Raw genomic sequence first — 25307 nt, forward strand, 5'->3', positions numbered from 1 at the left:
TAAGTAACCCCAACCTATACTCGGATTCCCAAACTTTATCTTTGTGGGAATCCTATTACCCCCCTAAACGTTTTTTAAATGGAATAAATATCATCCTAAAACTAGACAACCAAACTCTTGGCAAGTGGTGAATTACACACGCCCCCACATGTATTTTTAGTAAATTTTCTTATTCTTTCTTCTTTTTCTTATCCTTTTTTCTTATTTCTTATTATTCTCATTTTTTTTTTGGTTATTTCATTCTCTTTCTTTTTGTTTTGGTCACCGATGGCATAAAATGGTGGTCGTCGGAATTTCACGAACACCATTTTTTCCGGCGACAGATTTTTATCCCGTTTTGTTTTATATATATATATAAATTTTTCTTGAAAGTATAATTTATGTGTGGAAGGAAGAATAAAAGAAATAAAAATGCATATAAGCTGAGAAGATTTTTTTCAGTTAAAATTTCAATGCATCAAATTTTTTCTGTGTGGAAAAATTTTTTGATGATGAATTTTTTCCCCCAAATATGAATGTATTGTTCTTTGCTTATGAATAGATCTTTTTGAGAGTTTAATTTATGTATGAAAAGGGTAAAAAGAGGAAAAAGAAAAACAAAATAAATGGAAGAAAAACGATTAGACAAAGTCGCCAGTGAATGAATATCCGCCGGAATTGGAGAAGAAACAAAAAAAAAAAGGTAAAAGAAAAAAGAAAAAGGAAAAGGAAAAGGAAAAAAAGTAAGAAAAAATGGTAAAAAAATGAAAAAAATAATCTGAAAATCGTTTCTTCTTGCTTCTCACTAGAGTGAAATACACACACTCTGCCACGTCAGCGTTAAGGGTGCAAATAATTCTACTTTAAAATACTTTAAGGGGTAATAGAATTCTCGCAAAGATAAAGTGTGTAGTTGGAAATCTGGGTATAGGTCAGGGGGTACTTATGCATTTTCCCGGGAAAAAAAACACTTTTGTATCAAAAGAAGCTTGGCCAAACAGACTATAACTTAATTATCAATGATGATAAGAATTGAAATTATTAATGGCGAATGGAATAAAGTAAAACCAGATCAATACATGATTAACATTGAATTTGCAAATAAGTATTGCATTTAATATTTAAACATACCATGAACCTCAGGATTTTATAAATTTATACGAGTTTCACCACGATTATTTGCATATTTGAACTATACATGAAATATTAAAATATAAGTCTATGTTTAATAGTGTAAAAATAAATCTAAACTAAGTGAATTTCATATTAAACACAAATTCAAAATCATTCCTTTTTTCAACTTCTAACTTCATCTTCAATTTCAATTTGGCAAAATACCTTAAAACCTCTCTAAATTTGACACAGATTATTAGTTATAGCCTTAAACTATTCGTGGTCTTAATTACCCCCTTGAACTTGGCATATTGAGAGTCATTACCCCCCTGGACGCTGATATGACAAAGAGTGTGGGTGCACTCGTCTGTCACGTGGACTTTTCCTGTATATATGATATTTTTTTGAAAATAAAATATATTTTTACCTTTTTAAGTATGTTACTTCTTTAGATAATTTTTTTCGAATACAGTTTATAATAAAACTTGGATAAAACTATATTACTTAGGCTAAATTTTTTATTTGGCTAAAACTAATAAAGTTTTAGTTAATCTTTTTTTGAGTTTGACCTGAAAATAAAGATTTATACAATTGAAATAAATAGTCAAGGCATCTAAAAAGTTTAAAAAATACATAGTTTAAAATTAATTATTTTGGTGCTATAATTTTTATATAGCTCTAAATTATAGTGCTCTAAAAATATATATATATTTTTTTATAGATTTTACCTGAAAAAGTAAAAATACATAGTTGAAATAAAGAGTCATTGGTTCAAAAGAAGAAATAAAAAGAGTACGCTCTTTTTATAGTTGAAGAAATTATACACAGTTGAAGAAATAAAAATACACAGTTGAAGAAATAAGGTATTTTGCCATTTCAATTTCAGCTCAAACATTTTCCCAAAATAGAAATTGAAAAGAAAAAACACATTAAGATACCAAAAGTCCCATTGTCGTGGCCCGCGGGGATCCGAATTAAGGAGTCAAAGAGTGTAACTTGTACGACGTCGTTTGAGACAATGAACTGACGACGCAATGAAGAGCACGGAGTGATAGATCCGAATTCAAAGTAAGAAAGTATAGAGGCCGATCGAGACGATGGCGGAAGCGGAAGATGAGTCAGCCAAGCCTAAGCCTCGACCAATCATCCGTCTTGGTCTCTTCCTTATTTCCCACAGTTTCGTCGTCAGGTTCGCCTCTTCCTCTTTCTCTATCTGAATTCATAACACTTTTTTTTTTTTTTTTCTTTTTGTTGCTTGCGGATACTTTTAATGTAAATACTACTACAAGCAATCATATGAATGAAGGCTTTAAAGGTTTTGAATTATTCGCTGATTAATGTTTCATTTTGGTATGTCGTCAGTGTGGTTTGCTGCGCAGCTGGGGTTTTTGCTCTCTTGCTCTTACCTGTTCTCGCTAAGAACACCTACATTTCCGAAAATGCCCTCATGCCTGGTTAGCTATAATCTATCGATGTGTAATTCTAGTGCTTACTGTTTCAAAAAGACTCACCCTTACACTTGGTTTCGACCATTATTTTGCAGGTTCTGCTAGTCCCATGCTCTCAAACGACGATGTTTCACGGGCTAGAGCATTTGTGAACAAGGTCGTTAGCTTTGATACCAAATCTGATAGCTCAAGCATGTATGTACTTGCCTCTGACATTATTTATGCCGAATATCTTTCCTCCATGTTGTTTGTTTTCCAGTGTAGACCAGGTCCTTAGTAGAAACCAGTAATTGAACATTGTTTCTGTTGAGTTGTCCCACATCAGAGGGATTTGAGGTCCTTGGTCTCCTTATATGGCTTGGGCAATCCTCACATCATAAGCTAGCTTTTGGGGTTGAGTTAGGCCCAAGTCCATTCTTATTAGTTTTCTTGCTAACTGATATGTTCTAATGAAATATACTTATGTCCTTAATTCGGTGAAATGTATACACTCTCAAATACTCTTTAGAGATGATCACCTAATAAGGGACTTCCTTCTCTATTTGTGCTATGTTGTCAGGGAAAGCTAAATATAGTAAAGATTCTATATGGTTTTGTTTACAAGTTTTGTATCAGTTGATTCTGGGGCAGTGCTTAATATGAGTTAGTTTTCTCCTGCCCCAGTTAGCTTCGACCTTCCCATCGATCGATTACAATGGTTTCTACCGGTGAACTTGCTTATGCTCCCCATTGATCGATTGCTATTTCTATAAAGAAGATTGATTAGGAAAATGTTGAATTGGCTTAATAGCATTGTGCCGATTAAGGTTTTGACCCGTTTATACCCTTTCGTCTCCTTCGTTATATAATGATGGAGCAAACTAAAAACTTAGATAATAACTTAATTGGGAAGTTGGATACTAATGTCTTGTCTGATTTCACCAAGTCTGGGGAGTCCAATATTGTTTCACCAACATAAACCACTGTACTTCTCCTATCAAAAATCACTGTACCTCTCCTATCAAAAATCACTGTACTTCTTATATTGAGGTTTGTAAGGGGGATAAGAAGAGGTTATTTGAGGTCACTAGTACCTTTGTAAGTCCTTGTTTCTTTTTATGTACTTCCGACGGCCTAAATCTACTATGTCTATAGCTAATATATTTATTTGTTTTTCGTGGATGTAGAGGACTTCAAGAATTGGTAGCACAACATATAACAGATTTGGGCGGTGAAGTTAATTTTCATAAGTTCCTACCTCAAGTCAATAAGTTTAACCCCCTGCATTTTTTCTCCAGTCCTTATCAAGGAATAGTCCAAGAGAATTATAGTTGCTCATCATATGGCATCAATACAGTTGGATTTATAAGAGCTCCAAATGGTGATGGGAAGGAGGCTATTGTATTGGTGACTCCTTATAATTCTGTAAAGACCAGCACGGGTGAGGCTTTATCACTAGGCATTGCATACTCAATTTTCTCCCTGCTTACTCGAGTGACGTGGTTAGCTAAAGATATCATATGGCTTGCTGCGGATTCACAGCACGGGGAATATGCTGCTGTTGTTGCATGGCTAAGAGAGTATCACACACCATCATTCGGTGGTTCTGGGAGAGGTGTATTTGAATCAAATGCGAGTCCAACAACAGGAGAAAAGAGACATAATGATTTTCTACGTGCTGGCACGATGGCTGCTGCCCTTGTCATAAAGGTTACAGATGGCAGTGAGAAAGCAGAAAGAGATGTTCTCAATTTATATGCTGAAGCATCCAATGGGCAGATGCCAAACCTTGATCTGATCAATGTTGTGAACTATTTGGCTGTAAATGGGCAGGGGTTACGGGTGAAGGTTGAAAAATTGGGGTCATTGCTCGACTCTTGGTGGTTGAGAAGTCTGGGTGAACTGTTTCAGAAACTGGGGAAAGTTGCTAGAAGTTTGAATCCCCAATGGAACTTCGGTATTTCTGTTGCAGAATATATTGAAGGCGCTGCTACACTTGCTAGCTCATTATATAACCAGGTATATACTTCAGTGATTGCGTGCCCTTGCAGTTGGAGGCCATAAGTTTCAATCACGAAAAGCATCTTAAGATGGACAATTAATCTATGTACATCTGGAAGTTAGGTATATTACTCTGTTCAATTTGGACCCCTATTCATATGTTGCAATTGTTATTCTATTTTAGGCACTGGGTGTTCCCACAGGTCCTCATGGTGTTTTTCGTGATTATCAAGTTGATGCCATTACTATGGAAATTTCGTCAAAACGTTTAGCAAACTACAAAAACCGGCCTAGCGAGTTACTTTTGCAAGGTGGCAGGTCAGTATTCAGTGCCCCTTCCCTCCCCCAGTGTTATTAAAAGCCATCTCTTAGCGTCAAAGCATGCAACAAGGGCATATGGCTTCATGGGTGAAGTCATGTGGTTCAGAGAACTATGCGTTTAGCCAACAACAATCCAATAAGAAGTGGTCGATTCTTCAAATCTCACTTTAAAGGATTAAAAGACAAAAGAGAAAAAGGAGGGAAAAGAAGTCAACTTTGCTAGTTGAGTAATAAGACTCATCTCCACAGTCCACATATGGCTCAATGTATGCTTTGTTGTCCTCTTATTTGTCTCGAGCTTATAATATCGAACCTGTGACGTGCGCCCAACCCACACATGATGTGATGCCGTCTTACCACTAGATCAAAGCCCTAGGTGCTTCTTCATTTCTTGCAATCTGTTGCTCTTTTATTTTTTTTACTTTTTTTTGGGGGGGGGGGGGACTATTTAACTTCAAAATATGTCCAGTGTTATCTTACTTTCTGAAGTTAAACCTTATCTTTTTCGTGTTTTTTTAAAATTTTTATGGACAAAAATGGGCTCATCTAGAAAGAAAATACAAAATGGGATAATGAATTCTACTACTAGAGAGGGATGATCATTTTAGGGCATCCCCTGAAATGGAAAAGGGAAGGCCAATTCAGAACTCTGGAAGTGGTTTTGGCTTGCTAATGATTGCATAACCTCTTATTTGTTCCCTTATATTTTGTAGTAATAGCACAGCTGATTCGTCTTTCAAAATTTCCATCTTATTGCAGATTGGTTGAAGGAGTGATCCGCTCTGTAAATAATCTGCTCGAGAAGTTTCACCAGTCCTTTTTTCTCTATCTTCTGACTTCTCCAAATAGATTTGTGTCTGTTGGAGTCTACATGATACCTTTTGCCTTGCTTGTTGCTCCCCTTCCAATGGTCGCAGCTTCTCTTTTTGCTGATGCTAGCAGAAGGAATTCAGGGATGGAAAACAAAGAGGTCTCAACTTTTCCAGCTTCTTCTGATATCCCTACCATCACATTTGGATCTTGGAGATGGCTTCATGCAGCGAAGACCGTGTTTATTGTCCACTTTTGGGGTGCCGTTGTAACATTGCTTCCGCACTTTCTGTCTCTAGTACCAGATTCCGCACCTCTGACCAACCTCATAACCTGGATCATGCTTTCAGCGTCCAGTCTCTTGATCTTACAAGTGATTCTGGGTTCCTCCTTTACTCTTCCATCCATGACCCATACTCGAGGAATGGAATGGACTCTTTTGAAATCAGTGACAATTGCTGCTGCCTGTACTGGACTTTGCATAATGTCAGTCATAAATTTTGCAACTGCAGAAATCGGAGCAATTATTCTGGTCCCTATGTGTTTAATGTCTAGACCATTGAGACTCGATGCTAAAGCTAAAACCTTGAAGTCGTTTCTTAGGGCGGCTTGCAATGTAGTCTTGACATTTATGTTTTTCCCTCCAGTCACTTATTATTTGTGGAAGGGAGCATTAGTAGGTCTTGACAATGCAAGAATTGGTGACTTCTGGAACTGGGTTGAGTCTCTTTGGACATGGAACAGTGCAACTTACATATACGTATGTATGGTTCACCTTCCATGCTGGGTTTTGTGTGCTCATACACTGGTGTATCCTTGTTGATGCACTGCTATTTTCCTTCTTTTTTTTCCCACTGTACTTGTATACCAACAAAAATGGAATTGAGAGTGCATTTATGGATCTATCATCGTCTTTATTTACAAGCGCTATAATTTTCCGTCTATGTCAGATAAGCATTTAGCTTCTCAAACTGCTAACTGAATGCATGACCATCAAATGATCTAATGGTCGAGGACTATATCCAACTTGCAGTAGACCGTAGTAAGGGTTCTGAAGGATACATGTGAATGAATGGTTTGTTTTCAAAAGCAATCAGCAATGGCGTGAAGTAGTTTCCTAGCTTCCATCCTTGCGAATTGCGATGATGGATGGATAGAGTAGGATAGAAGTCCAAATTCATCTATAGTCTTACAAGAAGGTCAATTCAATACTAATAATTAAACTCTTGAATAAGTTAATTTCTATTAAATTCATTAATGTCAATATTAATCAAGTCACTTATATTAAAAGTAAGACCTGTAGCCCGTTTGGCCAAGTTGCAAAAATCAGCTTATTTTGAGAAGTTAAAAAAAAAGTACTTTTGATGAGAAGCAGTTTGTGTTTGACTAATTAGTTTGAAAAACACTTTTGAGCAGCAATTAGTGTTTGGCCAAACTTTAAAAAACTGCTTCTAAGTGTATTTTTCTCAAAAGTGCTTCTCAAAAAAGTGCTTTTGGAGAGAAATTACTTTTTTCTTCTTCTTCAAAACTGCTTCTGATTCTCCTCAAAAACACTTTTTTCCTTTCAAAAGCTTGGCAAAAAAAAAATACTTTTGTCCAGAAAAAAAGTTGCCAAACAAGTTACTAATGTGGTCAGGCCATTTTGTGGACTCCACACGTAACGGAAGCTTATAATACGATATGCCTTGACCCACTTATTTCCGGTGAATCAATCATGTAATCAAGCAAAAGTTTAGCAATGAATTGAGTGGCAGCGTAGGGCTCACTCCTTTGGCGCAAATCTGAAATTTTCTATTTTCGAGTTCCCGCCGAATGAGTTGTTGGGCAGCAGCCGTAATTAAATAAACTTGGTCCAAGAAATGAAATATACTAATTTTGCTTTTTGAAAATTGGGATCTGTTCAGTGTTCACACCTGGCAGATGATGTACTCCACGATTTAAAATCACGACATCACTTTCAGAGGTTCCATAGGATTCCTCGAAGGTCCATGTTTACACGTAACATGTCTAGTCCATAGTCTTCTCTGCTTTTCTCTCATCACTTACCAGTCTACATAATCCTTATTCTTTTCACACTTTCCCATGTCCAATTTTTACGCAATTTACAATTGCATGCATCGGATTCCCTCTCCTTCTCCCCTTCTTCTTCTTCCACTTCCCCTCCACCCTCAACTCATAAATACTTCACTTTCTATGCAAACGCCGTTATTATTTGGAGACTTACAAAAATGTCTTTGATTATAATTATTTTATATGCATTTTAAATTTTTGAATTGCTAATAGTTGTGGCTGATACTACTTTTATATAGTTTCTAAATATATAATTATTAGTTTCAAAAGCCTGATGATTCTATGTCCGAAGTGATACCAAAATTAAATAATTTGACCATCGTACTTCAATGTGTCACGTAAAATGAAACGGGAATGGAGTACTCCTCATGAAACAGATGGAGTAAGGAGTAATACATTCCTACAAAGATCGAGTGACGTGTGTTTGACAATAGCAAATGCAAGTTAAAATTTTGAAGGGCTTGGCAATCATTTACAATACAAATTATTTTAAACAGAGAGAAAGATCATTTAGCAGATTTTGCTTTTATAATACTACTAATTGTTTATCTTATTAAGATTTGAGTATTAATCTCTCAAGATCTATCACCTTCGTTATCCTTCTCTGGCATTCACCATGAATGAAGTGGAAGTCCCATATTAAACCTTTTGAAACTTTATATTGACAATGAGATACATATCTTAGAAAGAAGGAGAACAGCTCTATGTATAATCAGAGGCGGAGTCAAAATTTGGAGTTAATGAATTTAGAGTAATAATCTGTTTAAATTACTGAATTCCAAATTAAATAATTGTATATTTTTAATGAATTTTTTAGACAAATATAAAATTTGAACTAAAGTTACTAAATTCATCCAAATCCGCCCTAACCGACATAGTAGCTCCGCATCTGTGTAGGGTACGTCTAAACATAAATGGAAAAAAATTTATCACCACGAGAATCCACAAGGAAAGAGGCCTAATAGTGATTAATAATTCAATATGCATGTTTATTTTTCCTAGCCTGCTTTAAAATTTAACTCTCTGAGGGGTCGTTTGGTACGAGGTATAAGAGTGGTATAAAAATTTAATATCACCTTAATATTTTGTTTTGTTAGCAAATCAGGTATAAGTTATCCCGGTATTAATTTTAACACTGGAATAACTTATACCTTATAGAATATGGGGTAATTAGCACCAGTATAACTTATACTTTCTTCTTAGAAATTATGCAATTGTCATTCTTAATCAACATACCAAATAATGAATAAACAATAATCTCAGCATAAATAGTCCCAGCATAACTTATACCGGCATAAATCGTATTCCAACCAAACGACCCCTTAGGCTAATCATTACAGAAACAGTTTTGGAGAATCAACAAAAAGTAGATTCTCTCTTCGAGTGGGTCGAAATTGTTTCTTATGCCGTATTTGATGTCCGAGACAAATATTAGGCGATTCCACGACGGATCCATCCGGGCCCAAGGCGGAAGGCATGGGCTATAACATACAAAAATTTGGGACTCGCGCGGATTTGCAGTTTTATGGCTGTTAAATGCCAAAACATATAATGTGGTCATTTCGGGAGGGTGGAAATTGTTTCTTATGCCGTATTTGATGTCCGGGACAAATATTAGGCGATTCCACGACGGATCCATCCGGGCCCAAGGCGGAAGGCATGGGCTATAGCATACAAAAATTTGGGACTCGCGCGGATTTGCAGTTTTATGGCTGTTAAATGCCAAAAAATATAATGTGGTCATTTCGAGTGGGTGGAAATTGTTTCTTATGTCGTATTTGATGTCCGGGACAAATATTAGGCTATTCCACGACGGATCCATCCGGGCCCAAGGCTGAAGGCATGGGCTATAGCATACAAAAATTTGGGACTGGCGTGGATTTGCAGTTTTATGGCTGTTAAATGCCAAAAAATATAATGTGGTCATTTCGGGTGGGTGGAAATTGTTTCTTATGCCGTATTTGATGTCCCGGACAAATATTAGGTGATTCCACGACGGATCCATCCGGGCCCAAGGCGGAAGGCATGGGCTATAGCATACAAAAATTTGTGACTCGCGCGGATTTGCAGTTTTATAGCTGTAAAATGCCAAAAAATATAATGTGGTCATTTCGAGTGGGTGGAAATTGTTTCGTAGGCCGTATTTGATGTCCGGGACAAATATTAGGCGATTCCACGACGGATCCATCCAGGCCCAAGGCGGAAGGCATGGGCTATAGCACACAAAAATTTGGGACTCGCGCAGATTTGTAGTTTTATGGCTGTAAAATGCCAAAAAATATAATGTGGTCATTTCGGGAGGGTGGAAATTGTTTCTTATGCCATATTTGATGTCCGGGACAAATATTAGGCGATTCCACGACGGATCCATCCGGGCCCAAGGCGGAAGGCATGGACTATAGCATACAAAAATTTGGGACTCGCGCGGATTTGCAGTTTTATGGCTGTTAAATGCCAAAAAATATAATGTGGTCGTTTCGAGTGGGTGGAAATTGTTTCTTATTCCGTATTTGATGTCCGGGACAAATATTAGGCGATTCCACCACGGATCCATCCGGGCCCAAGGCGGAAGGCATGGACTATAGCACACAAAAATTTGTGACTTGCGCGGATTTGCAGTTTTATAGCTGTAAAATGCCAAAAAATATAATGTGGTCATTTCGAGTGGGTGGAAATTGTTTCGTAGGCCGTATTTGATGTCCGGGGCATATATTAGGCGATTCTAAAAAGCACTTTTGAGAAAAATATACTTAGAAACATTTTTTAAAAGTTTGGCCAAACACTAATTGCTTCTCAGAAGTGTTTTTCAAATTAATTAGTCAAACACAAGTTGATTCTCACCAAAAGTATTTCTAAGAAAAACACTTTTGAGAAAAAGTATTTTTGCGGCGGAAAAGGGCCTAAAATGCCCTTTTACTATATGAAATAGGACATGCTAGCCCTCCATTAAAAGTTGGTCTCTATTTTGCCCTTGTCGTCAACAAATGGGCTCGTATATGCCCTCCATCACTAACGGAAGACTCATAATGCTATGTGAAATATATGTGAGGGCAAGTTAGACCTAGTTCGAATTGTACAGGGGCATATATGAGTCAGTTATAATAGTCATTTCTCAAATATTTCACAACTCCATATCAGTTTACTTAGACACCTATTTGACAACACCAAACTAATTATCATAGCAAATAAACTCAGTCATAGACACAACAAAATAAACGGCAATGACTTTATTAAATCCTTGCATAAAAACATAAAGCTTCATTACATAATAAAAGACAACAATTAAGCCACAATAACACTAACATTACATATCATTTCATACTGATCCAAAGAACATAGAAAGACATCCCAATATCGCACACATGAAAATCCACATCTTCTTCCGAAATTTAGCATCAAGCACAACTGAGTACTCTAAGTCGGTCACTTTCTTCATTAGAACATTTCTTTCCAATTCCAAGACTTCTATTCCTCCATGATCGACGGGCATCATAACATTCTCAAGATGAAATTTTCCTTTGGAGAGCATTTATTTCACGGATTAGAGCTTCCTTTTCCTTCTTTAAACTACATATGAGATTTGAAACTCTAGGAGGAAGCTCTTCATCTTACCATTCCCAATAGAAATATTTTTCATCCTAAAAACCAAAAATAAATAAAATAAATTTACAAGCAAATCAGAATAATTAAAAGAACCCATCAAAAAATTTACTTACTGTTAGTTTGTATTAGTCCACCAAACTGTAGAGTACCTGATCCTATATGAGATAATGCTGAGAATGCTATAGAGACAGAAGGTAAATAAGACAAGGGATTTTTATGTGGAAAAATTCCACACAAGGAGAGAAAAAAACCACGACCTACTCTTGCAGGCTTTTAAATTCACTAACTTGCAATCTCTCTATTACAAGTCACTTTGCAATAACCCTACTACAAAGACTTCAACTAACTTGTGATGCTCTCACCACAAGTCACTTTATAACTCTCCTTGTTACAAAGGCTTTAAACTTATGACTATTCCTAGTCACAACATAAACTTAGAGGTTTATGGATTTTTGGTTTTTTCCTAAGACAAAGCTTCTAAGGAAGCAAACTAGGAAATGCAATGAAGAGCAAATAACAAGATTACAACTCAACAACGGATGTACATAAACTCTTTTAGAAACTGATCCTTAATGGAGTTGTCTTCTTGTTCTTGACACACCAATGACTTCAATGCCGGATAAACACTGTTATGCTTGAGAGAGTATCACTGAATGTACAAAAATATTGTGCCTTGCACCAGGTTGTTATATCACAAAAGACATCACAATAGATAGTGATGTTAATTCTTGGTACACGCTTCTTCCCAATGAGAAGTGACTGGTGTACTGTCTGCACAACCACTTCTGTGCAGTTGCGTTCCAGCTGGATAGTCGACTTGTACATCTGTCAGAGAACACTAACAGACCAGGTCCTAGTTGTGTTCCTCTTTTGTAATAGTTGCGAGATGGCCACTTTCTGCTGTTACGTTCCAGCTGTACAATTGACTTGTACTTCTGTCAGAGAACCCTAACGGACCAGGTCTCTATTGTGTTCCTCTTTATAATGATTGCGGACAATCACTGACTTGTACTTGTGTCGGAGAACCCTAAGGGACCAGGTCACCAGGTCCCTGTTGTGTTCCTCCCTATGGTCGTTCATTCATTTGCTGATTTTCAGACTTGAACCACGTCAGTTGAAATGTATACCATGTGGGCAGGTTTTCTATTTGGTTCTTCACAACAAGTTTGTTAGATCATCAAAACATAAGAAGCATAAGGCCAAAACATTGAAAACCCATCAATTTTCCCCTTTTTGATGATGACAAACTTAGGCATGGATAGTATTTGTTTAGAGCAGAAATAACCAGATAAGATACCAGAAACTACACAAAGTTCCCCCTTAATCTCAGAGCTCTCTTGAAATATGATATTCCCACCAAATTTCCCCCTGAATTTTATATCTTTCCCCCTTTTGGCATCATTAAAAAGAGCACGAGCAGGAATATAGAATAAAGAAGTCTAACACAGCTAGCTCATGCCACATATGTACACATAACATGACAGAAAAAAGAAGCCAGAGGAACACAGCATTGTACAGACAAAAGGGGAGCTGTTTTATTAATGTTTACAATGGACTGAGCAAGACATGAGTAGTAATGGTGAATTCTAGCATGCTATCACAAAAACAAAAGCAAACAAAAATAAAACAGCAGCCACAGAATATTAGAGCAAAAATAGTTGGACACTAAGAGGATCCTAGGGGACACTAGAAGAAGGAGACTTGGAAGAAGAGACATCAATGGTTTTGAGAACCAGGTCCAGTCGAGCATTTGCAGACAGTTGTTCTTCAAGTAATTGTGCCCGAAGTTTATCATTTTCCTTTGTCAGTCGTGCAACTTCTTCATTAACAGAATCAGGTCTTTTAACTGCTTGACTGAGCTGAGTCTCCAGTATGGTATTTCAAGCCCTCAACCTTTTGATCTCTTCAAAAGCTACATTTTGAGCGTTGATCAGCTGAGAAATGGTCGAGATGCTTCTACCAACTCTTTCTACACATTCACATTCTTCTAAAGTGGTCTTAGAAAAGGTTTGCTTGCGGGTACCTACTCTGGGATTCCCCAAGGGGACCTTGTAGAATCTGAACACCTGAGTGAGAAGAAAGCCATATGGTAGCCCATGATTCCCACCTTTAAAGTTCGCCACCTTTTGCATATGATCTATCATGATTGCTGGCAAATTGATTGGGGCAGACTCATCAAGCGCTTTCATTAAGACCATATCCGATTTTGTAGCAATAGATCACCTATTAAAACGAGGTAAGAGCACCTTATTGACCAGTTCAAAGAGAAGTTGATACTCAGTAAGCAATACCTTCTTATGCACTTGTTCCCCATACTGAATAGCTTGCTCCTTCATGATGGCTCTCCTGAAGTTTACAACACAGACACCTTTGACTGAGGACATCCCTTCACATGGAATTCTCAGAACCTTTCCCAATGTTGAAGAGTCAAGTACAATGTCTACTTTATTTACTAGCGCACAAATGTGATCCCCCTCAATAGTAAAGAGAGATGTGTAAAAAGTTTGTACCGCATCTTTGTACACCAGAGGCATGCTCCCTTCAAACAAGTATTCCCATTGTTGAAATTCCACAATCTCAAGAATTTGTCTCATACCGGCCATCTTCGAAATTGCTGAGTCAAATGTACTACCCCACAAGACTTTATGAGTTCTTAATCTCTGTTGCCAAAGACCACTATCACAGGACATGGTCCTCAGTGCACCAGGTTCTTTAACAGTTTCCTGTTTTTGTTTGCTAGACCCTTTACCAAACATTCCTTTCCAGCTTACTAACCCCCACAATATCAACTTCAGACATGGCTTGCTCAGTTTAACTCCTTTTGGACTTGTTGTTTCCCTTCACGGATGAACCATTTTGTTGCTCAATAGTTTCATCGGAAGCTTTATCCCCAGACTTTTGAGTTTTCATAGATTGTTGTACTAAGGAACCAGGTTCCCTTGGAGCATTTTTGTCAATCCCACTTACTGGAACACTTTTGTTAGTGACAAATTTCCTTGGATTCATTATCCTCTTTTTCCTTATCTTGACACTCCTCTTACTTTTCTGCAATGTGGACTCAAAAATCTCTTGCTGATGTGACCTGATAGAGGGTGATTTGGAGGAGGACTCTACGAGCTTAGAATGATCAGGAGGTGCAGGAGTGGGTTTGCATAGAAGAGAATTAGGTTCTTCAGAAGGTTTTTCTGAGAACATATCATGAGCCAAAGACTCAAGGAGTACTGTGGTTCTTACATCTCCTAGGAATAGAGTTTCTTCCCCCTGATACTCAGACGAGAGATATGCTCCTTCATTCATCAGACTCTCAGCAGCGATAGCCATGATGTTATGCGCTGCTTCATTTTCTGGTGACTCTTTGAGAGTCACTAAGTTCAGAATGGAGGAGTTCAGATACTGATTAGGATCATCCTCAGGGACCTCTGATACTTGAGAGATGAAATCCACTAAGTGTTCTTTGATGAAATCAGAGGAGTGACGAGACATAGAGTTCTCAATATATGGGAGAAAAACAGGGTTTGTCAGAAAAGGAAAGACTATAGGAAAAGAGCAGGATCCAGGTGTGGGTAAAGTAGTAGAGGGAGTGAAATAGTGAAGCTCTGGGGATGATTTCAGGGATGATAGGGAAGAGGGAGTGGTGTTAATAGTGGGAGAAAGAGGCGATTGTTCGATTGCCATTATAGGAGTACTTGGAAGACGAGTAGAGTGAGAGAGACATGAAAAGAGGATCATAGCTACACAAAAGAGATAAAGGTTCATGACTTGCTGTGAGAGAGAAAGAAAGTTTTTGTATTGGAAGAAGGGCTAATGATGAGAGGAGAGAGAAACAGGTTCTGAATAGTTTTGAAAATGGCAGTAGGTTTGTGGGAAAGCGTTACCGTGCAAAGGGGATGAAGGGATTTGAAAGACAATACATGACATGCAAACTTTGAAAAGTTGGATGATGTGGCAGTTGAGTTAATTTTGTTTAAAAAAAAATTATTTTTATTTTTTTGTTTGTTTGTTTTGTGAAGGCATGCAGAATAAGCACATTACTACTCACCTGGGGTACAGGAACCTGATGCCAGACCAATTTTTTGAAAAAGATTTTAGCAGCTCCTCTCTCACAGTTCATACTGTACCTTTAGCTTCTATGATCGTTATGCGTGTTTACCTACAACGGTATTGATGTGAGTTAGACTTGTTCAAAAAATATTTTAGCCAACTTTACCTGACGGTGTCTTGCATAGCCAGCTGATGGAGGATCATGTTCTTTATTAGACTCTTATGACCTCATCTTCACCTTGTTTGATCCAGAATATTCTCTACTCAAGGCTTTGACAGATATATCTGGAATTTGGTCTTCTGTTCTGCAAAACTTTCCACAGATCAACCATTTCTTCATATTGACCTCAGAAGATAATCCCACCCCTCAATGTGCTTGGTCCTCTTGTTTTGAGATTCTTCTTCAGTTGTTGACGAGGCCATTGAGTTTTGCTTCCTTGTCCCCTAAGGGATGAGGCATGATCATGGCAAGTGAACCATTCCAGAAATGCTTTTCCTTTCCATAGAAAAACCTACACAGTTAACATCATCATACCTAACAGGATTAAAAACGTTGTCACCTGAGGGGTAACACGGGACCAGGTCCTGAGTTCCCTTAAGGTATCTCAAACTTCTGTGGGCATCTTTCAAGTAAGATTCCTACGGACTTTCACTTTGGATTCTATTCTGGAGTGGTGATACAAAAGGAACTAAGGAATTTTTCTTTTTTAAAAAAAAACTTATCTAACTCTAGAATAAAAGAAAGTGATTAACTTGTCACACAGATGAGAGCTTTTGTGTTTCCAGTTTGGGACTGAAGTTTGATTGGTAAGGGAGATTTAGAAGAATTTGATTTCCCCACACTGTGTTCTGTTGCTTGAGAGGTGCAATGCGCTGCATCTCCACTTTTTCTTCAGCTTTAGTGGTAGTAAGTGAAGTACCAGGTTCCTTGTGAGAAGTGGAAGATGACATTGCATTGTCTTTCACCAGTCCCCTTCATCTTACTCATTTTATCAGCCTCCCTATTTGAAGCCTCAGACATTTCCCAGGGACCAGAGTTGGTTCATCATTTGATCATCACTATTTCTTCCTTGGCTAGAGGAAGGTGTCTTGTTGAATACCTTATGAGCACTTCCTTCCATTTAGTGTGCCCTTTATTGTAAACTTTGTGGCCTTGCTTTGTGGAGAGTACCCCAGAAGGATTCCTTCGTTTATCTTTTACATTGAACTTCCCAAGCTGATCCTTCCCGTTGTCGAGAACATGTCATTTTCAGTCAAGAAGGTTCTCAAATGAGTTGTCTTTCAGTCAAGAAGGCAGTTTCTTCCATTTGGCAGGCCATACTGGGTTTTGATTCGGGAGGGACCTGATTAGACACCTTTTCACCAAGCAGAAAGCAGTATTTACTGCTTTTGCCCAGAATTTCTTGGTGATTCCATAGTCGATGAGCATTGTCCATGCCACATCTTCCAGTTTCGTTTTTTCCTTCAGCAATACCATTTTGTTATGGAGTCCTTAGTGTAGAGAAATTGTGCGTGATCCCCCCATTTTTTTTTGCTTTCACTTGAATCTTCTTGATAAGAACCATTAACACCTCGAGAGTCTCCTCCTTTGTTTTGTGAACCCATATTCAGGTGACTCTTGAGTTTGGCAGACCACACACCAGGTCCTTCTGAGTTAATTTATTCGAAGGTGAGAAGCTTGCATACACCAATCTTTCATGCCAATTTTTCGACTTCACCCATCTCATACCACCATCTTTTGGAAATTCATAGTCGACCGTGTGGATGTTCTTGATTCCTTTGTCCACTGAGACCACCCGGCCAGTTATTAGATTGGTACCTATACTTTAGGCCATTCACATAGTACACGTTCCCAACTGAATGCCAAAAAAAACTTTCCAGCTTTACATTTACTGAGAATGTACCTTCTCCTTTCTTTTTAAGGATACATTCCCTTCCTGCAGGGCTTTCAGTGAGAAGAAATTCATGATATTTTTAGTCATGTGCTTTGAGCATCCATAGTCCATCACAATCCGTTTCCTCTTACTGTTCCCTGCACATGCAAATCAAAGGTTAGATTTAGGAACCCAAACTAGTTTGGGTCCCTTGTTATGATAGAAAGGATGAATAAGTGCTTTCCTAGTCCATGCAGACAACATTCGCTTCTTACGAGTGGTACCTGGTCCTTTGTTAGTAGTCACTTTATCAGTAAACACTTTTTTTTAACAGACTGAACCCTGGCCTGGAAATTTCTTTTAAAATGCACATTGTTCCCACAGTGGGTACATAGCCAGTTATCAGGGACAGTGACATACTTGTTGTGAGGTTTGTAAGGAGTTTTCTCCCTTTGGAACCCGATGCCCTGCCTGTTTCCACTATTGTTAAGATACATGGCAATGACAGCATCTGAGGACCGGGTCCACTTCAGAGATTTCTTAAGATCAATTCTTATTTTCTCCAATTCAGCTTGAAGTTGCTGATTCTTCTTGAGTTCACTACATAGACTGGTTTTCACAACAGTTAATTCCTTTTCAAGCAAGATGTGTGTCTCACTAACTACTTCCTTCACTTTCCCAAGACTCACATTCCTATGTTCTCTATTGAGTCCCTCAATGGTTTCCTCTAGATCGTTACATATCACAAAAAGGTCATCCCTCTCTTCCTCAGTAGTTGCAATTTTTCCTTCTAAGGTGTGTTTGTCATTGTTAAGACCTTCTATTGTTTCTTTTAAATCAACAACTACTACCATCAGGTCGTCTCTTTCATTTTCCACACTAGTTATTCTTTCATTCAAGGCTTCCTTTTCTTTTTCAAGATTAGCTATGGTCTCATTTAGGTCCACTACACAAACCACCAGATCATCTCTAGATTGTTCGGCCTCTCCTAGTTCTATGGTCAGGATCTCCTTATCATTAACAAGGCTATAATAAGCATCAATTAGGACATTTGCTAATGACCTTAGCTTCTTAAAGAGTAGGATTTTAGATTTCTCTGAACATCCCTGAAGTTTACCTCATCGTCTTCATCTTCTTTATCATCATCAGACTGAGCCATCAGCGCGAACAGTGAATCAAACTTCGCTGTTTCAGTTTCCACTGCCATCATGGAACTGTTTTCTACATCTGGTTCCCTTTCGGATTCACTAGAGGAGTCTCCCTAAGTAGCAAGAGCCTACTTAATAATATTGTCAGCAACACTTTTTCGATTGAATCGTTTGTCTGGAACTAAGTTTCTTTTTGCTGCTTTGTCAGGATTTTATTTGTATTGCTTCTGTTTCACGAGTGGGCAGTCTTTGATGAAATGCCATGACTTTCCACATCTATGACAGAGATCGTTGTTCCTTGCTTTACTTGAACTGCCCCACTTTGGTATACCACCATTTCTTCGAACCATCTTTAGAAATCTCTTAGTAGGATAGGCTATGTCACTATCTTCATCACTTGAGACACTGCTTTTAGCTTTGAATACCAGGTTCGTTTCCTTCTTAGGCTCTCTTCTTTCACTATCTTTCTTTCTTTTCATCTCGTATGTCTTCAGATTACTAATCAACTCATCCATAGTCAGAGTTTGTAGATCTTTAGCTTCAATAATGGCATTTACCTTACTTTCCCAAGAACCAGGTAGAACATTAAGGATTTTCCTTACAAGCTTATTTCTGGGAATGACATCTCCAAGTGAATGAAGCTCATTTATGATGGAGGTGAATCTGGTGTGCATATCTTGTATAGACTCATTATCCTTCATCCTAAAGAGCTCATATTCTGTGGTGAGCATGCCGATTTTGGACTGTTTGACCTGAGTAGTTCCTTCGTGTGCGGTTTGCAATGCTTCCCATATTTCTTTGGCAGTATCACAAGCTGAGACTCTGTTGTACTCATCAAGTCCTATGCCACACATCAAGATTTTCTTGGCACGATTGTTCTTTTCTGCAGCTTTTCTATCAATGTCGTTGTACTCTTTTCTACCTTTCGGCACCATTGGTATTGTTTCTTTAAGCTTCTTCATGGGGACATGTGGACCATCACAAATGATGTCCCATAGTTCTGAATCTTCTGCCATCATAAAATCATACATGCGAGTCTTCCACCATCCATAGTACTGACCATTGAATCTGGGAGGTCTGTAGGTTAATTGTCCTTCCTCAAAGTTGGGTGGAGCAGCCATTGAGATCCTTTCTAGGTGTTAACCTTTTAGAAAGAACCTGTTCTGATACCAATTATTAGTTTGTATGAGTCTACCAAACTGTAGAGTACCTATTCCTATATGAGATAATGCTGAGAATGCTATACAGACAAAAGGTAAAGAAGACAAGGGATTTTTACGTGGAAAAATCCCTCACAGGGGGATAAAAAAACTACGACCTACTCTTGTAGGCTTTTAACTTCACTAACTGCAATCTCCCTATTACAAGCCACTTTGCAATAACCCTATTACAAAGACTTCAACTAACTTGTGATGCTTTCACCACAAGCCACTTTATAACTCTCCTAGTTACAAAGTCTTTAAACTTATGACTATTCCTAGTCACAACATAAACTCGGAAGTTTACGGATTTTTGGTTTTTTTCCTAAGACAAAGATTCTAAGAAAGCAAACTAGGAAATACAATGAAGAGCAAATAACAAGATTACAACTCAACTACGGATGTACATAAACTCTTTTAGAAACTGATCCTTAGTGGAGTTGTCTTCTTTTTCTTGACACACCAGTGATTTCAATGCCGGATAAACACTGTTATGCTTGAGAGAGTATCACTGAGTGCACAAAAATTTTGTGTCTTGCACCAGGTTGTTATATCACAAAAGACATCACAATAGATAGTGATGTCAATTCTTAGTACACGCTTCTTTCCAATGAGAAGTGACTGTTGTACTGTCTGCATAACCACTTCTATGCAGTTGCGTTCCAGCTGGATAGTCAACTTGTACTTCTGTCAGAGAACACTAACGGACCAGGTCCTAGTTGTGTTCCTCTTTTGTAATAGTTGCGAGATGGTCACGTTCTGCTGCTATGTTGCCGGATAAACACCGTTATGCTTGAGAGAGTATCACTGAATGCACAAAAATGTTGTGCCTTGCACCAGGTTGTTATATCACAAAAGACATCACAATAGATAGTGATGTCAATTCTTGGTACACGCTTCTTCCCAATGAGAAGTGACTGATGTAGTGTCTGCACAACCACTTCTGTGCAGTTGCGTTTCAGCTGGATAGTCGACTTGTACTTCTGTCAGAGAACACTAACGGACCAGGTCCTAGTTATGTTCCTCTTTTGTAACAGTTGCGAGATGGTCACTTTCTGTTGCTACGTTCTAGCTGTACAGTTGACTTGTACTTCTGTTAGAGAACCCTAACGGACCAGGTCCTTGTTGTGTTCCTCTTTATAATGATTGCGGACAGTCACTGACTTGTACTTGTGTCGGAGAACCCTAAGGGACCAGGTCACCAGGTCCCTGTTGTGTTCCTCCCTGTGGTCGTTCATTCATTTGTTGATTTTCAGACTTGAACCAGGTCAATTGAAATGTATACCATGTGGGCCAGGTTCTCTATCTGGTTCTTCACAACAAGTTTGTTAGATCATCAAAACATAAGAAGCATAAGGCCAAGATATTGAAAACCCATCACCTACTTCATGCTTCGGGCACTTGAAAAACCTTCCCCTAGCATTTAAAGGTGTCCATGCCATGAAATAATTGGCAGTAAATCCGTGATGCCACCTCCTATTCGACTCATTTGAGCTACTAGAACATTCCGACATTATCTTTTGTTGCCTTTTGTTGTGATTCGACCCCTTTGAACTACTAGGATTTAATGAAGTCATTGTCGTTAATTTGAATGTTTGTGTCTATGACTTAGTTTATTTGCTGTGATAATTAGTTTGGTATTGTCAAATAGGTGTCTAAGTAAACTGATATGGAGTAGTGAAGTGTTTGAGAAATGACTATTATAACTGACTCATATATGTCCTGTACAATTCGAACTAGGTCTAACTTGCCCTCACATATATTATACGTGGTTTTATGAGTCTTCTGTTAGTGATGAAGGTCATATACGAACCCATTTATTGACGGTAAAGGTATAATAGAAACCGATTTTTAACGGAGTGCTAATCTATCTTATTTCATATAATAAAGGGGCATTTTAGGCCCTTTTCCGATTTTTGCGGATCAATCGGGCTATTAATCCATGTATGTGTGTAGGAGTAGTTGTTTACGGAATGGGATGGAGTGCTGTTTGACTAGTTGAACAGATGCAATTACCTCTCCACCTCTCCTTCTTGGCTAAAATCACTTTTATGAATGTCCCCACACGGCAAACAGATAATGACCGGTGAATACTACTGTTTAAATTAAACCAGGTTAACCATCACCAAATGATAGAGATGCATGCTGAAGTTCCTGGTTCACTTAGTGCATATACAAAAGTAAATTAGTTGTTAACAACTTTTCCGCTCAAAAAGTGTTCCCTTTTTAGAACCGGATATATTACTATAGAGGCAAATAAAGTGAGACGAAAATTATGAGGTCTCAGGTTGTAATTGTAATCTCAGCAAAAACAAAAATTATAGTAGGTCATTCTTCTCATTTGCCTTAATGTTGGTGGACATAGTTATTACCTGATACATTTACTTGATGAAATAGTTGAGGTGGAGTCAGGCTGACATGGACATGCAGTCAAAAATAATATAAATGGTTTGCCACCACCACCGTCATGAAAAAAAATTCTATCCATTTCAATTTAGATGATATAGTTTGACTAGGTACAAAGTTTAAAGTAAAATAGAAGACTATTTAAAATATGTGGTACTAAAAGTTTAAGGGGCAAAACTTTGTAGGGTCATGTCATTTATGTGGCTATAAAAACTTCTAATTAAGGATAAAGTGATTAAAATGAACATTTAAAATTAAATTGTCTTCATATATAAAAATATACTATATCACTTTTTTTAAACGAATCAATAAGAAAAGTACTGTCATTTAAATAGAAACTGAGAGAGTAGCGGATAACCTATGAAATAGTGGAGTGCATTAGTTCGCTCCAACACCTCTGTTATAAAAAATTGTAAGTGGCGTTTGAATTTCTGACTTTTTGTCTATGACGAGGTTCATCGCCCCATGTATAATTACATCAAATTGCTTTAAGTCGTCCTAATATTTCTTCTCTTTGTAGAAAATTAGTAACTAATTAAAAAGGTGTTTTAACACAATTACCCATAAAAATAAAACTACTTATCCTTATTTACTCATTTATTTTTTATTCATAAATTAATTATATTTTTTATTCATAATAATTTTTGTGGGGATTTTTTTTTTATTCTCCAATTTTTTTTATTTCTATGCTTCTTTTCTTCTTCTTTTTTTTTTCTCGTTTTCTTCTTATTTTTTCTTTTTTTCTTCTCTAATTTCATTTAACTTTTTTTTTATTCTTTTTCTCTTCATAATCTAATTTTATTTACCGTTTTTACTATTTTTTATTATTCCTCTTTTATACTATAAGAAAAAATAACTGATATAGTAAATATTTGTTCACTTTTTTTTAATTTAACTAGTACAATATACCTTCTGTTATTTTTTTCTTTCTCATTTATTAAATTCAATTATTAAACTAAAATAATATTAGTTATCACTTGATCTAATTCACTGAATATCACATTGATTGCTGTTGAGCACCATAAATTACATAATCAGATTCTAAGAATCAACACGTGATTGCCATGCAAACCTTGATCTACTTCCCTATAAATATCAGTACACACTCTACTATTAGCAGTAGTACAATCAGTTATAGAGCAAGAAAAAATAATCTACAACAACCAGATCTCCATATATACTAGTTAGAATAAAAATGATAATAAAATATTAAAAAAATACAACAAAAGTATAAGTGTGAGCACGTGATTTTTGCCTCACAAGAACTACTCCAAAAGAAATCACAAATAATTTTTCTTTGTATACGATTTTGAATTTTTCGTGGCATATTATCTGTGCATGTTTATTTTATTCTAATTAAAGAAAAATACAGAAAAATAGTAATTAATGTTACATTTGCGTAATTAATTAATCATTGGTTTACATAAAAGGATAAAATACAAATAAATAAATAAATATATATATATATATATATATATATATATATATATATATATAATTAACCATAATTTGGATTAAAAGAAAATCATAAAAAAATATACATATGTGTTTTTTGCCATTGTGTTGATTTTATTAAAATGTTTAATTTGTGTGTTAATTATTATAGGTTTTAAATAATATGTGTGTAGTTTTATTTTTTGATTTTACAATTTGTTTAGGATTTTATTTAATTTTTAAGAAAAGGGAAAGAGTTCAAAAATATGAAAGAATTCGGATTGGGCCAGTTTTTTAAAAGGAAAATCAGGCCCAAAATCACACCCCATGCCCAAATCCAATCCAACCTGTCTCCAGCCTCTATCAAACGACGCCGTTTTGAGCGTCTCAATCTGGACCGTTGATCTCAGATGATCAAACGGTCCCAAAGATGTGACCAAACCCGACCCCTGACCCATTACTCGGTTAAGCCCGACCCCCCAGTTTCAACCAAACGACACTGTGTGGTTTAACCCCTTTCATCCTGGCCATTGATCTTAATAGATCTAACGGTTAAGATCAAAACAACCCCTCACTATATAAGCCTAAATCCTTACCCCACCCCCCAAAGCCATACCCCCTTTTTCCCACATTCGTCTCTGATATTCAGAGACCAGATGAACCCCGCCTGCAACCACCGTCAACCACCCACCAGAAATTGCCTCATGGCGGTTCTGGTGGTCCAAACGACCCCAGCTTAACACCCCCGACTCCTCTTGACCTCTCCGTTCCAAATCTGTAACCTATATCCCTCGAATCAGGTCCTAACGTCTCGAATCTTCGATCAAAGTTTGGCCTGAAAACCCAACCTTTTCTGATGGCTTCCAAATCAACACCATAGCTTCTCCTGACCACCCTCACCATGGATCTGACAATCTTTTGTTTCGAATCTTCCTAAAACTCCTCGAATCTTCTTTTGAAGGTTCGAGCCGAACATGAACTTGCCAGATTTGTTTCAGATTCATACTAGGTGACCCCCAAGCTTCCTTCACCCCTAAACCACTCTTGATTCCCTTCAAATCTGCCCAGAAATTATCAAACCCTAAATCCGAGAAAAAATGGAACCCTAAAATTCCAAATCATGGAATTTGTCCGATTAAATGAAGGTTTGGGGTCTAATGGACCTTAATCGAAGTATTCTCAAATTAGAATACTTCGATTCAGGTCCGTTCGACCTCAATAAGGTTCAAATCGATTCAAGATTAGGATATATTTTGGGTTTGAAGATTCAGAGGTATTTTCCCTGTTTTTCTTTTGTACTCTATGTATGTTATTGCCTGTTGTAGAAATCTGTATAATTTTCCTATTTTTTTTACTTAATTCTGTCTCATATCCACTAGACCCGTTTATTCGATCAAATTCTAGCATTGTTTCTGTTTGTTGTAATTGCTATGAGTTACAATGTGTGTAATCGATTTAATTAAGTTCGTCGATTAGTTATTTAATTATAAGTCCATGTTCCTGTTATTGTTGATTGAAACAGCTTGTTTGTTTATTTTGTATTGACTATTATCGTTTGTTTTAGGTAGTCAGTTAAATTAGTTCTCGTTAATTAATGCACTCTTGTTTGTTAAAATAGAAAGTTTGCCAAACGTTGTTGTGTATATTTGATTCGTGGCCATTTGGTCTCAGGACATTGTCATCCTAATGACAATGAACTTGCATTCCTGATGTTTGCATTCATGTGCATATTGATTAATTATTTCAGTTTCAGTTTTAAGGATTTTGTTAAGTTCTATGTTGTGATTAAGTCTAGATTGATTTAATTCCAAGTTCATTTGTTCCAATTAATTTCTAACCTTAATCCTTCAGTAATCAGAAATAAGTTTGGTTACAGTTGAA

At 37.1% G+C, this 25307-nt stretch overlaps 2 protein-coding genes across 3 annotated transcripts; one reads left to right on the forward strand and one right to left on the reverse strand.

The window, feature by feature from the left end:
• The first annotated feature begins 2058 nt into the window (after positions 1 to 2058).
• On the forward strand, positions 2059 to 6554 carry LOC104241881 (uncharacterized). Of its 2 annotated transcripts, none has more exons than XM_070168188.1 (6): positions 2059 to 2281; positions 2455 to 2546; positions 2636 to 2735; positions 3818 to 4538; positions 4705 to 4838; positions 5601 to 6554. In XM_070168188.1, exons 1-6 carry the CDS (start codon positions 2190 to 2192, stop codon positions 6472 to 6474), a joined length of 2013 nt encoding a protein of 670 aa, XP_070024289.1. In that variant the 5' UTR covers positions 2059 to 2189; the 3' UTR covers positions 6475 to 6554. The 2 variants fall into 2 exon arrangements, with proteins under 2 accessions (XP_070024289.1, XP_009795140.1); XM_009796838.2 differs by having other exon boundaries at positions 2060 to 2281; positions 3707 to 4538.
• A 9856-nt stretch (positions 6555 to 16410) lies between these two features.
• LOC138885520 (uncharacterized) lies at positions 16411 to 19508 on the reverse strand. The gene is made up of 6 exons (XM_070166477.1): positions 18735 to 19508; positions 18357 to 18500; positions 17631 to 18249; positions 17270 to 17397; positions 16729 to 16827; positions 16411 to 16587 (listed from the first exon to the last, which is right to left on the reverse strand). Exons 1-6 carry the CDS (start codon positions 19506 to 19508, stop codon positions 16411 to 16413), a joined length of 1941 nt encoding a protein of 646 aa, XP_070022578.1.
• Positions 19509 to 25307: the final 5799 nt, after the last annotated feature.

Source organism: Nicotiana sylvestris, chromosome 2, assembly GCF_000393655.2.
Source record: "Nicotiana sylvestris chromosome 2, ASM39365v2, whole genome shotgun sequence".
In the NCBI taxonomy this organism is placed as follows: Eukaryota; Viridiplantae; Streptophyta; class Magnoliopsida; order Solanales; family Solanaceae; genus Nicotiana; species Nicotiana sylvestris.

Excerpts from the sequence above, each read along its gene's own strand:
- LOC104241881 (XM_009796838.2), top strand. The coding sequence starts at position 2,190 with ATGGCGGAAGCGGAAGATGAGTCAGCCAAGCCTAAGCCTCGACCAATC. Across the intron at positions 2,547-2,635 it reads CGAAAATGCCCTCATGCCTG|GTTCTGCTAGTCCCATGCTC; the intron begins GTTAGCTATAAT and ends ATTATTTTGCAG. Across the intron at positions 4,839-5,600 it reads TTACTTTTGCAAGGTGGCAG|ATTGGTTGAAGGAGTGATCC; the intron begins GTCAGTATTCAG and ends ATCTTATTGCAG.
- LOC138885520 (XM_070166477.1), bottom strand. The coding sequence starts at position 19,508 with ATGGCTGCTCCACCCAACTTTGAGGAAGGACAATTAACCTACAGACCT. Across the intron at positions 17,398-17,630 it reads TGTCCCTGATAACTGGCTAT|GGAACAGTAAGAGGAAACGG; the intron begins GTACCCACTGTG and ends TTGCATGTGCAG. Across the intron at positions 16,828-17,269 it reads CCTTAAAAAGAAAGGAGAAG|GAAAAAACGAAACTGGAAGA; the intron begins GTACATTCTCAG and ends GTATTGCTGAAG.